The 14,021-nt window shown below is 40.0% G+C and overlaps 1 protein-coding gene across 2 annotated transcripts in view; it reads right to left on the bottom strand.

Annotated features, from left to right (window-relative positions):
* dnah7 (dynein, axonemal, heavy chain 7) overlaps positions 1-14,021 on the bottom strand; it is a 131,935-nt gene that overhangs the window by 12,124 nt on the left and 105,790 nt on the right. For both annotated transcript variants that reach the window (XM_053680873.1, XM_053680872.1), the window contains exons 50-61: positions 13,732-13,865; positions 12,714-13,049; positions 11,302-11,428; positions 6,738-6,932; positions 6,383-6,475; positions 6,101-6,277; positions 5,389-5,550; positions 4,846-5,046; positions 4,392-4,553; positions 1,840-2,025; positions 1,146-1,283; positions 149-379 (exon numbers count right to left, since the gene is read on the bottom strand). In XM_053680873.1, the coding sequence (XP_053536848.1) occupies positions 149-379; positions 1,146-1,283; positions 1,840-2,025; positions 4,392-4,553; positions 4,846-5,046; positions 5,389-5,550; positions 6,101-6,277; positions 6,383-6,475; positions 6,738-6,932; positions 11,302-11,428; positions 12,714-13,049; positions 13,732-13,865 (2,142 nt within the window). The remainder of the gene's footprint in view (positions 1-148; positions 380-1,145; positions 1,284-1,839; positions 2,026-4,391; positions 4,554-4,845; positions 5,047-5,388; positions 5,551-6,100; positions 6,278-6,382; positions 6,476-6,737; positions 6,933-11,301; positions 11,429-12,713; positions 13,050-13,731; positions 13,866-14,021) is intronic.

The following is a 14,021-nucleotide window of genomic DNA, read 5'->3' on the forward strand; positions in this document are numbered from 1 at the left end:
TCTTAGGTTCTTCAGAGCATTGAAAGCTCATAGAAGTTTTCTCTAAGGTTCCTCAAAGTCTTCAAAGTATCTCTAAGATTTCTCAAAGGTTCCTCAGAGCCTCCAAAGCTCCTCTAAGATTTATCTAAGGTTCCTCTATGGTTCTGACCTTGATGGCCTTCTGGATGTTGACACATGAGTCACGGATGGTCTGGAGCAGCTTGTTGAAGCGGCCCATCTCCTGCACCAGGACTGTGTTCATGCTCTGCTTATAACTGGTGGGGAACCTGCGCATGACTGCCTCGGTGCCAAAGTCTTGTGGCAGTTTGCTCAAAATGTCTGCCGCCACCTCGTACACCATGTCGTCAGAAGATTTAGCATCACCGCCTGTCATGCGAGACTGGAGGGAAGAGAAGAAGGAGAAAAGCTGTATTAGCAAGGATAAGAAATTCACTGCCATAGTTTAACACCAGGACACTGCTTTCTCTTTGCTTGCAGTTCATTCTGCAAAGCCACAAAATGGCATACTTGATTTCGAATACACAGTACATAGGTGAAAGAGTTTCACTTATTCCTGACTGGTCCTGTCTGTACCTGAGCCTGCACTTACTGTTGAAACTCCACAGAAGTAAAAGATGCACACACACAAATTAACAAGCAATGACTAGTCCCTCAGAAACATACACAGTGTTTTAGTTAATTGTCTCATATTCGATAGTGTGCCAATTGCAGCCATCAGTTATCTGAGCCAAATTGGATCATTAGCAGCATGCAAACATCACAGCAAGTTGCACAAAGTAACGAGGGTAGATTTGAATGCAAGAAATGGCATCAGCCTGACCATTGTTTATACTACACACACTAGTTTTCTGCACATGAAGATCATTTACACATCCTGATTTGATGCATAAACTCCATTATGCTGGACAGTTCTAGCTCAGTGGTTAAGACACTGAACTACTGATCAGAAGGTCACAAGTTCAAATCCCAGCACTGCCTAGCTTGAGGCCTCAACTGCTTAGTTTCATCCAGAATCAAGAGAACCGAATCAAGATGGTCTTCATAAATCTTAATAAGACTTATTAAGATCAATAAGTCTTATAAGTGCACCTTATACACTTGATTTAAGTTTGAACATTGTGATTTCAGTGCATTCCCCATCAAACCTGAGTGAGCAGGATGCTGTCAAACAGGAGCTGCGTCTCCACCTGGTCCTTGGTGATGTCAGCGTTGGCGTTCATACCGAAGATTTCTGGCGACGGGTACAGTGGGAGTGATTTGGTGTACTCTATGTAGCTATTATGCTGCAAAAGAAATGAGACACTTCCTGATGCACACATCCAGAAAGCAGAGACACTAAATAACGATGGAGCACTTAAACCACGACACCCACGAGATCGCTGACATTTATAATAATGACTATGCAAATCAACGTTCATGAATAAAAGATTTCGGCAGAAAATGGCAAATAAAACTGAGCGTAGATTATACATGTGCTCGCAAATAAATTAGGCAGCGGCCACTGGTGGCATCCCACCGTGCACAGTTATTGAACTTGGAGCTCATTATGATTTTCAGAACTTTCTGGAATGAAAAAAAAATGAGTGGGCAAGTGAATCAGAAATGATGCATTTTGCATTGCGTGGGTGAGTTACATCTCTTAGTCATTTGATCTAAATATCATCAAGTTCTGGTGATAAGTTTTAATTTAGACTGCATGCCAATTTAATGAAAGACACAGTTCTGCAGTAAGTGGGGGAAAAAACTGTAATGTTTAGTTATAAGTGTTAACATTATTATTATTATTTTTTGAATGAAATGACAGCAGTAATCAAGATCTCTGTGTGTATGAGATCTTACATCCCCTTCAGGCGGTGAGTAGTAAATCCCGCTTGGATCGAACTTGTACTCCAGGTCTTCAATGATCTTATTGGTGTAGAAGATGGAGAGGATGGTGCGGAGTGTCCGGCGGTCCCAGTCATCTGTAACACGTCCTCCATAGTTACACTCTCCTGTCATGTAGCGCAGTGCATCAAACGGCACTTCCTAAATTTTTTTAAAAAAAAGGCAGCTTATAGAGTCCAGTTGGGAGAGATAAAGATCATCATCATCTCTGGTGGTGATTTTCAAAGTGGGGTCTCTCAGGTTTAATGGTTATTGATTTATGTCAGTAGAATTTATTTTCAAATGTTGGTATGCATCTAATTTAGACTGAACCACAATCGAAACCACTGCTTCACATATTATGCAATTACATTGGAATGCAACCATGACAACAAGCATAAGTAAGAGTTCTGGCTACCGTTTAATTTATGTTTTTAGGATTTGCAATTAAACTAATATTTGTAATTAGACAGCAGGAAGTTATGCTATTTATATTCTGCAGTGCATGGGAATGTTTAAATTAACATTTATGAGAACAGAGTGATATCACGAGAGAGATAAATATACAGACAGGTGACAAACTGAAGGAAAAACTCATAGAAGAATGTGTTCTTTTAAGGTGTAAAAAAATTTTTTTTAGATCACTATGCTCCCAAAAGTTATTCCCTCAGCTGGTGATTTCATGATGGTGGTGGACAGTGCTGTCTAACATGTTGCACGAAAATCTCACACAGGTGTTCAATTGGGTTGAAACCTGGTGAATGTGAAAGCCATAGTATATGTATGATTTATATTGTTTTCATCCTTATCAATCCATTCAATGAGCCCTTGTGACCTGTGGTTGGGGGAGGAGTCATCCTGGAAAATACCACTCATATCATGATAGAAATTGTTCACCATAGGGTAAAAGGTGATCAGTCAGAAGAGGACCCAAAACATGCCAGCAAAATGCTGGGTTGATGGGCTGATTGTTTCCGTGTTATAAAACTACGATGCTTTGCATGTTGGAGTTCTTTGCCTCTGCCTTGTCTTATTTTCGGATATCAGGAATCAAGACATGCTAGGGAGTGTTAGGGGTGTTAAAATTCTTATAGTAATCAACAGTGTTACTTAAAGGCACCTGGAAGTTCCTGATCAATTAGCATTACTACTGCTGCGTTTATATAGAACTTGAAGACCCAACAATGAGAAACTTTAAAATGCTTCCACATAGCCATTTTTTTTATTTTTTTACTGTTAATCTGCTGCCCAAACTGTTTAAAATCCCATCTGAGCCCTGATGGGTGCAGGAGAGCAAATAAAACAAAGTGTTTTAATCACTTCCTAATTATCCCATACCGCTTATCCTACACAGGGCAAGGGGGAACCTGGAGCCTATCCAATGGAACTTGGGGAACAAGGCAGGGGATGAGGTGCCAACCCATTGCAGGGCACAAACGCACACACACTCACACAGTACAGCCAATTTAGAAATGCCAATGAGCCTAATCAGTTAATATTGGAGGGTTTAAAACCCCATCTGTCAATCACTCCAGATTCATATGTCAATTGGTTCATCTGCTGTCTTCGCTGGGGGGAGAAAAGATGACTGTTCTTTCTGCATATTTTATATATTTTAAAATGCAGTGCTTCTATGCAAAAATGCAATAATGTTGAGAGGTGTGTGTGAGTAAGAGCTTAAATCAAGCCTTTTGTCCACTCAGTCAATATCAGACAACAATAATTAAACATCTTAATTAAACATATGGTGACATGAATTTGTGTGAAGAGGGAAATAAACATATTTTAACAATTTCATACCTTCCTACGTTCTAGTACAATAACTAGACTTTGACTACTATCAGTTTTAAATAGCACTTTTCATTGTAAGTGATGAAATAACAGATTTCATAATAATAATAATAATAATAATAATAATAATAGACTCAGATTTTTGGGCCCTACTGTACATTCAGCAGATAAAAAAAACTCTTCAATGGCAGTGTTTCACTGCTTCCTTTTCCCTACTGTCTCATTCGATTAGGAAAAAAGCAACAACCTATGCTGGTGTCTCATTTTCACACCAAAGACTCTTTTCATTATGTGCTGCAGTGCTAGGTGTCAGTTGGCGAGTTCAGAAACACTTCCGAGGGGTTTCAGAAATGAAAAGGTGGAGCTGGTGGCGCTCGGATCGTGACATTTCCTGCTGAAATTTCCCTTGCTAATGCCACGGAGAAAATGTCAGTGTGTTTTTTTTCAGGGGGTTCTTGATCAGTTTATGCAGAGTGCTTGTTTTGAAAGGCAGAGCAAGAGTAGCATTGAAGACGGCTCTGAAGCTGTGGAAATGTCAAGGATTTTTTTTCATGCTTCTTCAGAGGGATTTATTAAAGTATTGGTGGGGTGCGTGAAAATAAAGTCGGAGACACAGAGATTGTATTAAGAGCGCATGTGATAGAGTGCAGGCGGGTGAGAATTCGTTGATGTCTGTATGAAAAGACGAGCAGAAGTGGATGGGATGTGTGTGTGTGTGTGTGTGTGTGTGTCCTCACTTCATACTGGTCCAGGAACATATGCAGCTGTTGGACAGAGATGCGCAAGTCAGTTTCGTTGAACTCATAGGGGATATTCCAGCCCAGGGGGCCGAACTTCCTTCGCTCTTGGGTAAGAGCATGAAAGAAACACAGGCCATAAAGGAGTTTCTTGAACACAACCTAAAACACACACAAAAATTAAACTTTTAGATATACAAAACTCATGACCACGCCATTAATGATAAAACACTGAGTGAAGAAAACGTCTTCCAATGAATTAACCTTTTTCCCAAAACACCTGTTCCCATCCAAATGCTTTGCAGTTTGAAAAGTAGGCATGTTTACATGAACATTGGAGAGTCTAAAACATTTTTCTATATCATTTACTCCTTTATCACATACTCTCTCAATCACTAAACCAGATGTTCCACATTAGCCCCAACCTACTTTTTGAGAAAAACCCCAGACTCACTGGCTTTGAGTTGCTGTTGAAGAACTCCGGATCGGAGATGGGGTTCATATAAAGAGAGCCGATGATGTTGGAACGCAACCCCTTGGGGGCCTCATTTGTCATCTTGACACCATTCTGAAGGACGGCCACAGGGAAGTTAGGTGACGGGTAACTGGTTAGCCACAGACGGAAGTCTGGATGAGTGGTGTCTGGGTTGAGCTCCTGGAGGAAAATAAAGTCAAACTTTCAAATGTTGGTATGGAAAAAGTGTGGGATTTATTGATCATAAACTGGTACCACACTAAACCAAAACCAGTGCTTACTTTCAAGTACTACAACAAACTGTAAAAACTAGTTTCCTCCAAATATCACAAGTATCACAACTTAATTCTTGCACCACAAACTATAATCACCAATTTCTCCTACTACCAAAACTAGCTTCTGGGCAACTGGTTCAACTATCAATGTAATGACTACTTTCTACAAAATGTTGCAAAAAACTATACTTCTAGTTTCAACTTTCATCTCACTCCTATTCAAATAAACCATGTTATCCAGCAGTACCTCACAGACCCGTTCGAGAGTGGCCATCCAAGATGTGGCCAGGTGGCAGTTTTGCAGCACCACCCAGGTGCCTTCCTTCACTCCCACTTCAATCATATTCATCGCAATGGGACCCTGGCCTTGGCCCAGTGACAGAGAGGTCAGCTTATTCCCTGTGAAGCCCTGCAAGTAACACATAAAGGTACAGTGGTTAGCATTGAGTGTAACATACTGTAACCTACTGCACTTTTATTCACAAACATTGAAAACAAAGACGAATACATAAGGAATAAAACACAACAGGGCAGCAATTATAAGAAAATAATCAGTGATGGGGTGGTGTGATGCAGCCTGTTACTGTTACCACCTTGAAGTGGAATACTTTCCTATTACACCTCCTTAGAAAGTGTTTTGTTCCACAGTAATTTGTCAATGATTACAATCGTTAATATATTAATGAGTGACATAACATTTCATTACATAAATGTTATACAAACATCTCCTAACATAAAATTTCACCATATCAACAGTGTCTTTTACAAGTCATTCTAAATAAGTTGTTACAATAGAAGCAACTTATCATATGAATTACAGTCTGCACAATTACCATATATGCTGTTACAGAAAATCAGTACCTTCTGACCAATCAGATTTGAGAATTCAATATCGCTGTGGTATAAACTGTAAGAAGTGGTCAAATTTAGTGGATGAATCAGATTGGGACATGTTTAACCTGTTCGTCTCCAAATTTCAGCAGAGCTGCCATGGGGTCAGAACCTGGTGAGAGGATAAAGATGAGGGGAGCGCAGCAGTGGCTGTCTCCAAATGCCTTCCCCAGGTTAAAGGGTGGCGCCTCAATAAACTGCTGTCCCAAGCTGTTTGACACGAATTCCTGCACCATAGGATTGATCTGAAAGAGAACAAGTAGGGAAAAGTTCAGTTTTTAGCACTCATAACAAAGTGAATTGCACTATGTATGAAACTCAGTGTTGAGAGATGTACATGATTGTTTCACCTTGTCTGGTCTCAGGCAGCGTATGACCAACATTCTCTGAAATTGTCCCAGTTTCTCCTGCCACTCTCCAGGAAAAAGTGTGTGATGAGGATCCTATGTAACACACACACACACACACACACACACACACACACACACACACACACACACACACACACACAGCTCTCACTACCATAGAAACCATAGTTTCCACTGCCATGCTTTAACAACCCAACACAGACATCTTGGATAATGTTCCTTCAGGTCCAATAAGGAAAACTAGGAGCTGAGCTCAGCATCTCATCTATTATTTCCTCAAGAACATTTTCCATACATTTCCATACTACTGTGACATAGGGTGAGTTATTAAACACACCTTGCTGTCATACACTTCTTTCCAGCCATCTCTGAGGCGGGCCAGGTCCTTGCGCAGGCCCTTGAAGCACTCCAGCTCGTCCAGGCGGCAGATCTCATCCCAGGATTTCTGAGGCAGCCACGTGCAAGGATTGGAGTGAGGGTTATCCAGACCCACGCCACCTGTCAGCAGAAAGCGCCACTCATTCTCATCGATCTACAGGATGAAGTGTCAGGAAAACACAAGATCTTATATTATTTCTGATCCATATGATATTAGTGTATGTCTTGCAATATGGTTCCTGTCTTTATTAAACAGCTTTAAAAAAAAAAAATAACATGAGAGGAGTGCAGCAGTCTCAGAGTGAATCTCGATTTAGAGAATCAAACGTGGAAAAATCCACACTGAACATGCATACTGATCTTTATACAGTGAGGGAAAGAAGTATTTGATCCCCTGCTGATTTTGTACGTTTGCCCACTGACAAAGAAATTATCAGTCTATAATTTTAATGGTAGGTTTATTTGAACAGTGAGAGACAGAATAACAACAAGAAAATCCAGAAAAACGCATGTCAAAAATGTTATAAATTGATTTGCATTTTAATGAGGGAAATAAGTATTTGACCCACTCTCAATCAGAAAGATTTCTGGCTCCCAGGTGTCTTTTATACAGGTAACGAGCTGAGATTAGGAGCACACTCTTAAAGGGAGTGCTCCTAATCTCAGCTTGTTACCTGTATAAAAGACACCTGTCCACAGAAGCAATCAATCAATCAGATTCCAAACTCTCCACCATGGCCAAGACCAAAGAGCTCTCCAAGGATGTCAGGGACAAGATTGTAGACCTACACAAGTCTGGAATGGGCTACAAGACCATTGCCAAGCATCTTGGTGAGAAGGTGACAACAGTTGGTGCGATTATTCGCAAATGGAAGAAACACAAAAGAACTGTCAATCTCCCTCTGCCTGGGGCTCCATGCAAGATCTCACCTCGTGGAGTTGCAATGATCATGAGAACAGTGAGGAATCAGCCCAGAACTACACGGGAGGATCTTGTCAATGTTCTCAAGGCAGCTGGGACCATAGTCACCAAGAAAACAATTGGTAACGCACTACGCCGTGAAGGACTGAAATCCTGCAGCGCCCGCAAGGTTCCCCTGCTCAAGTAAGCACATATACATGCCCGTCTGAAGTTTGCCAATGAACATCTGAATGATTCAGAGGACAACTGGGTGAAAGTGTTGTGGTCAGATGAGACCAAAATGGAGCTCTTTGGCATCAACTCAACTCGCCGTGTTTGGAAGAGGAGGAATGCTGCCTATGACCCCAAGAACACCATCCCCACCGTCAAACATGGAGGTAGAAACATTATGCTGTGGGGGTGTTTTTCCTGCTAAGGGGACAGGACAACTTCACCGCATCAAAGGGACGATGGATGGGGCCATGTACCGTCAAATCTTGGGTGAGAACCTCCTTCCCTCAGCCAGGGCATTGAAAATGGGTCGTGGATGGGTATTCCAGCATGACAATGACCCAAAACACACGGCCAAGGCAACAAAGGAGTGGCTCAAGACGAAGCACATTAAGGTCCTGGAGTGGCCTAGCCAGTCTCCAGACCTTAATCCCATACAAAATCTGTGGAGGGAGCTGAATGTTCGAGTTGCCAAACGTCAGCCTCGAAACCTTAATGACTTGGAGAAGATCTGCAAAGAGGAGTGGGACAAAATCCCTCTTGAGATGTGTGCAAACCTGATGGCCAACTACAAGAAACGTCTGACCTCTGTGATTGCCAACAAGGGTTTTGCCACCAAGTACTAAGTAATGTTTTGCAGAGGGGTCAAATACATATTTCCCTCATTAAAATGCAAATCAATTTATAACATTTTTGACATGCGTTTTTCTGGATTTTTTTTGTTGTTATTCTCTCTCTCACTGTTCAAATAAATCTACCATTAAAATTATAGAATGATCATTTCTTTGTCAGTGGGCAAACGTACAATATCAGCAGGGGATCAAATACTTTTTTCCCTCACTGTAATTATGTGATCTTCAGTTGTATGCAAGATTTATTTTTTAATTAAATTCTGAGTTGACTTTTTTGGTTTAAACTTCATCCCTGGACATGGTGGTCTATATTCACTTTGATTAACGAGTTCCTACATTACCCAAAATGCTGTTCATCTACTTGCTGATAGTCATGCCAGTAGGATTTAACCTTTCAGTTTATATCTAAAGGAAATGATGCAGCAGCACTTTAGTCCTTTCATAAGGTTCCAATGTTCCAACTTTCATGTTAATAACAACCTATAAAGTCGTGGATCGCTAACTAGCCAAGATGCTGTAACTCAGTACATTCTGCCACATCAAGTCCAATGTTTGCTGTCTACACTCCTCCTACATTGGATTTCTCATTAATGTGACATTGAACAACAATGAAAAATGGTGAGTAAGGAAAGAAGCTCTTGCTCTTTTTGATTTTAGCAGCCAACAGCAAAACTTGACCATTATAACTAATGTTTGAGATCGTTTCTGAAATTAAATATTACACTCTGTTGTAATATATAATAAATGAGCAATGTGACACCAACATGGCAGACAACCACAAACTCCTGATGGGAATAATGAAAATACAGCACCAACCAACAAATTAGCACTGGAATGAAAAAACGCATCACAGATATTTCAATATGAACATAATTAATCTGTTTTAGTTTACGTCAAACAAATGCACTTATATAGAAGTACATTTTAGTTGTCTGGGCATGCTAAATTTGTCCAAAGGCTACAAGATATCGATTCTTTTTATACCACAGTGCAGTTGAATTCTCTAATCTGATTGGTTGGATGGTATGCACCATATCCGGATGTAACATGAATGATTTATTAATGTTTATATTAATGTGCTCATTTTAATATGTTATTGATACCATAGTAACAGCTCATACTGTACATAAAGACTTGTACAGTGGACGCTCCACAAGTTACTCTGGTATAAACAGAATAACAAACTCCAGACCATGTGGTTAAGAAACTAATGCACCGCTCTAGCCTTTATTATTGTGATTACAGGCCAGCCGCTGACGTACAAAAGAGAAAGAGCGCTCCTCCCGCGACTGCTGCTAGGGTGCTGAAAGGACAGCTCCGCTCAGCACGACCAATGTTTTGGACAGCTGGAAAGCGTGTGTCTGTGAGGTGGGGCCGCAGACACACACACGGCTGGCGACTAATTATCAGCGCGGCTGCTCTCCACCAGATAGCAGTCAGCGGGAGCATATAAAAGGCCCAACCTCCACTAGCAAGTGGAGAGAAGGTTCCCGAAACGTGACTAATGCTATGTTTTGTGTTTCTTCTAGAAGATTCGGACACGACGGAAGACTTCGCTCCCTGGCTGCATCCACAGAGCTCCCTGACTGCCGAATGGGATCTCAGCCACACTGGAAGACCCCAGCACACCCTCTGCAGCCCCGAGGATGACACCAACCCCTGAGCACTTCACCCCACTGCACCTCTTTTCCACCCACATGCTCACAGTAGTGAATAAAACTCTCCATGTTTGTCACTTAAACGGCCTCCTGTGTGTCTGTGCTCAGCTCAATGCTGTCTAGGCTCGCTAGATTATATATTGTATAATATACAGTATGTTATTCCTTATATATATTTTCTTGTGTGGACAGTTCTATCATCAAATTTCATTGTGTGAATATAGCAACAATATCAGATTTGCTCCATTAATCTGGCCTGTACTGGATGTTGCTCCCTAAAACCATATCAAGTGTCAACTGTGTTTCACCAAGAAGCATTTGGGGGTTATGTGGAAAAAGCTAGACTGCTGAGTCTATTCACCTGGGAAATTGATCCTCAAAAAGATTATTACTTTCAACAAAATACAAATTTTGTGCTCTGTTCGTGGCACTGTACTGCATATCATCATGTTGCAGAGGAGTTCTCACTAAAGAACTAAAGGAGGCCTTCAGATAAGTCTTCACGATTGAAACGCTTGTTCATCCATGCTTAATACAAGATATTCAATATAACCTGGGTGACTGAAAGGATTCATAGATTTGAGATCTTTAGATCATAAAACATTTTCAAAACACAAATAATCAGGCCTTCATGCCACATGATCTAAACAGGGTGTCTTCTAAAATGGCAGGTATTATTTTGCACAAGAAGAAAAAAGTTAAGTGTATATTGCCTTGTTGATAATCTGCTTGGATGTTGTTTGCTTGAGGCCCTCTGCCTCATCCCGCCTCAACAGAAATAAATGTGTAAGCATTTATCATATATCCTTGGGAAATAAATTCAGCTGTACAAATGCGGCATTCGATTTTGGATTTTTAGACACTACACTATGAAGGTGTGCACTAGTTAAAATATATAGATTACTATATCTGATGAGTGCCATAAGAATATGTGATTATTATTACTGGATTCAGTTATTTCTATATTTAAATTGTACATGTAATATTAATTGCAGTCCGTTTTATGCTCATTGTATCTAATAACTCAGCTGATTGATTTCTCTAATAACATTTTGTGAGCACTGCAGGTATTCAGCATGGCTGTGGAAAGGAAGCACTCACAAGCCTTTCATGTTTAAGCAGGTTGACATTGAGGCAGAAGGCGAAGAGCAGCTTGTCCTTCTCGAAGAGTGATCGGCACACGTTGACATACAGCGAGTATGTGAAGTGGTCTCTTAGGATCTGCAATCTGGGCACACAGGCAAATCGGCAAGGAAGAAAGAATGAATAATGTTAAAAACTTGGTGCAATGACTTTAAAAATACAATCTTACTTTAAAGAGTTTTACAGAGAATGATCATTATGCCGATAAAAGGTAAGCATCTCCAATAGCTAAATGTTTTCTAGCTTTTAAAGTTCCTATAAAGCTCTTAAAATGCAATAAATCAACATTGTGCTCTGTTACTAGTTAAGTGATTTCATGAGGTTTCATGAGGTTCAGCTTGCACTTATTTTGTGTTTAGCTATATGTCCATTCTATTTACAAAATATTAAGGAAACAAAAAAACATTACAATACAATAACATCTACAATACAATTATTACTTTACACTTGACTTCAACTCAACACCTTGAATATTGAGCAAATAAAATATTGGCTAAGGCAACAGACTGGACAAATATCAAGAATTCTGTCGAATGTACCATTGTGCATTATGATTTGATGCATCAGCCAATTTTGCTCAGTTTTTCTTTAGCTCTGACCTTAGTGTGCTTAATGCCCTGAGCTGGTAAATACTTAAGTAAAAGTTTAAAGTGGATTGAGACAGCTAAGTGGTTTATCACACAGGGAAGAAATATCTTGGTGGTAAAAACAAAGAATTTTCAGATCCTGCTACAATGCAGACTGGAATTATATGTATGATCCTTTGAAGTTTAAAAATGGTTAGTGCTCAGTTTACACAGCTGCTGTCCAACTGAATTATCTGCCACCAGTCTGATTGTAGGTGCCAGTGACAGTTCATTTAAAACAGTTTTTTTTTTCTTATTTTGATTTAAATCTGATTGCCAGAGTCATGCAGATTTCCATCTGTTATCTATCAGCTAAATGTGAAGGTATGCCAAGAACATGCATATCTTCCAACATATAGTTTAGGCCAAAAATAAACAATCCAACATGTCTGTTCAGATTATTGATTACTGCTCAGAGCCTCAAGAGGCTCAGAGAAGCATGCTGAATCTTCAAGTCTGCTAAATATCCACACCTGATGTATTTACTATTTAGGCAAAAACAAATTTCTTCTAAACATTTGCTTTTGGTTATATTTTGTTGATGAAAAGATGAAAAAATGTGTTAAAGCCTGTTTTTTGAGGCTAACTGTAAGCTAAAAGATAACCTAATGTCTTCTAAAGAATCTTTACAAAAATATCTTGGACAATTAAAACAAACAAATGAACCTCCTATACAATGACCTACACAAAACATAGTCATAAAATACACACAATTTCTACTAAACAACTAACGTGGCTTCACACCTCTGCTCCAGAACCTCGCTCTTGTCCGAGTTCTCGATGGATAAGATAAAGAGATTGATGAACCAGCCGAGTGAGTACTGGTACATAGGTTCAATGTTGGCCAGGTCAGCGATGGAGAAGAACAAGATGGCAGAGTGGACTGCAATAGATGTGTAGCCCATACGTGTTTCATCAATCTTTCTCTCCGTCACCTCAGCCACAGCCTGCTTCTCTGAGATTTCATTGGCCAGCACTTTGGAGGAGGAGAGAATCTGGACAGCTGTCTCGTCCTCCAGGATGTTCCCTTTAGACGCCGAGAGTACTTCCAAGATCTTGTCTTCGATCTCCTGAAGCTGTCTGCAGGACGAGGAAGGCATTATCAGGGCAGTCTAGTAGGTAACACCCTTCGATACTGTATGTCACAGAACATCTTCAAGATTACACTGCAATTGCAATCAACTTGATGTTTATTATTATTTTATTATTATTAGACAATTGAAAATGGATGAAAACATTTATTGTTGTTTATGAGAGATAAGTGTCATTGGTTATGTAAGAAATAAAACACTTCAGGGATGTGCTGTTATAGAAAAATAACCAACAATTGGGTGGTGCGATGCTCCCTGATGTGAAGCAGAGTTACTCTTACCACCCCGAAGCTGATTATTTTCCAATAACATTGTCCCAAAGTGTTAGGAGTCAGAACTGTAGCGTTTGCCACCACTGTACCTTTACAAGGACCAAAAAGTATGTTCCTGCTTTGACACAACTTGTGTTTTTTCTCAAAACTAATGCATCTGATTCATCTCATCACCTCCTGAAACTGTTTTTTTTTAACTGGTCTAATCTTAAGTGGCTTCATGAGTTAAACACAACCAAAACATCTAGATTATCCAAGTCCACTGTCCTAAACTGCTCACAGTTCAAGTGAGCTCAGTCACTCTTGTAGAAACTCATAGAAACTTCCACATAACAACTGGTACCATATTCTACAGAAATAACAGGGCTATTGGGAAATAAAAGTTCTCTCTGGTCATACCTCTTGTTTTCTGCTCCTTGCAGGATGAGGGCTTGTTTCTCCTCTTCTAGATCTGGCCTCTCTCTAGCCACCACTATACCAAGCAGCTGGTCTTGCATTCCCTCAGGTGTGATCATGAAGTTCAGAAGTGTTACCTAAACATAGAAAGTGAATTTGGATAAATCACTGGCACAGACAATTCCTAATCAGACTACATATGTTTAACTATATTGAATTACTGTTCATGTTTGGTGTCTTTCGAAATTGATTTCTGTTTCTGTGTTAAAAGGCATTAAATATCTTTATTTGAT

This window comes from Ictalurus punctatus, chromosome 6 (genome assembly GCF_001660625.3).
Source record: "Ictalurus punctatus breed USDA103 chromosome 6, Coco_2.0, whole genome shotgun sequence".
NCBI classification, from domain to species: Eukaryota; Metazoa; Chordata; class Actinopteri; order Siluriformes; family Ictaluridae; genus Ictalurus; species Ictalurus punctatus.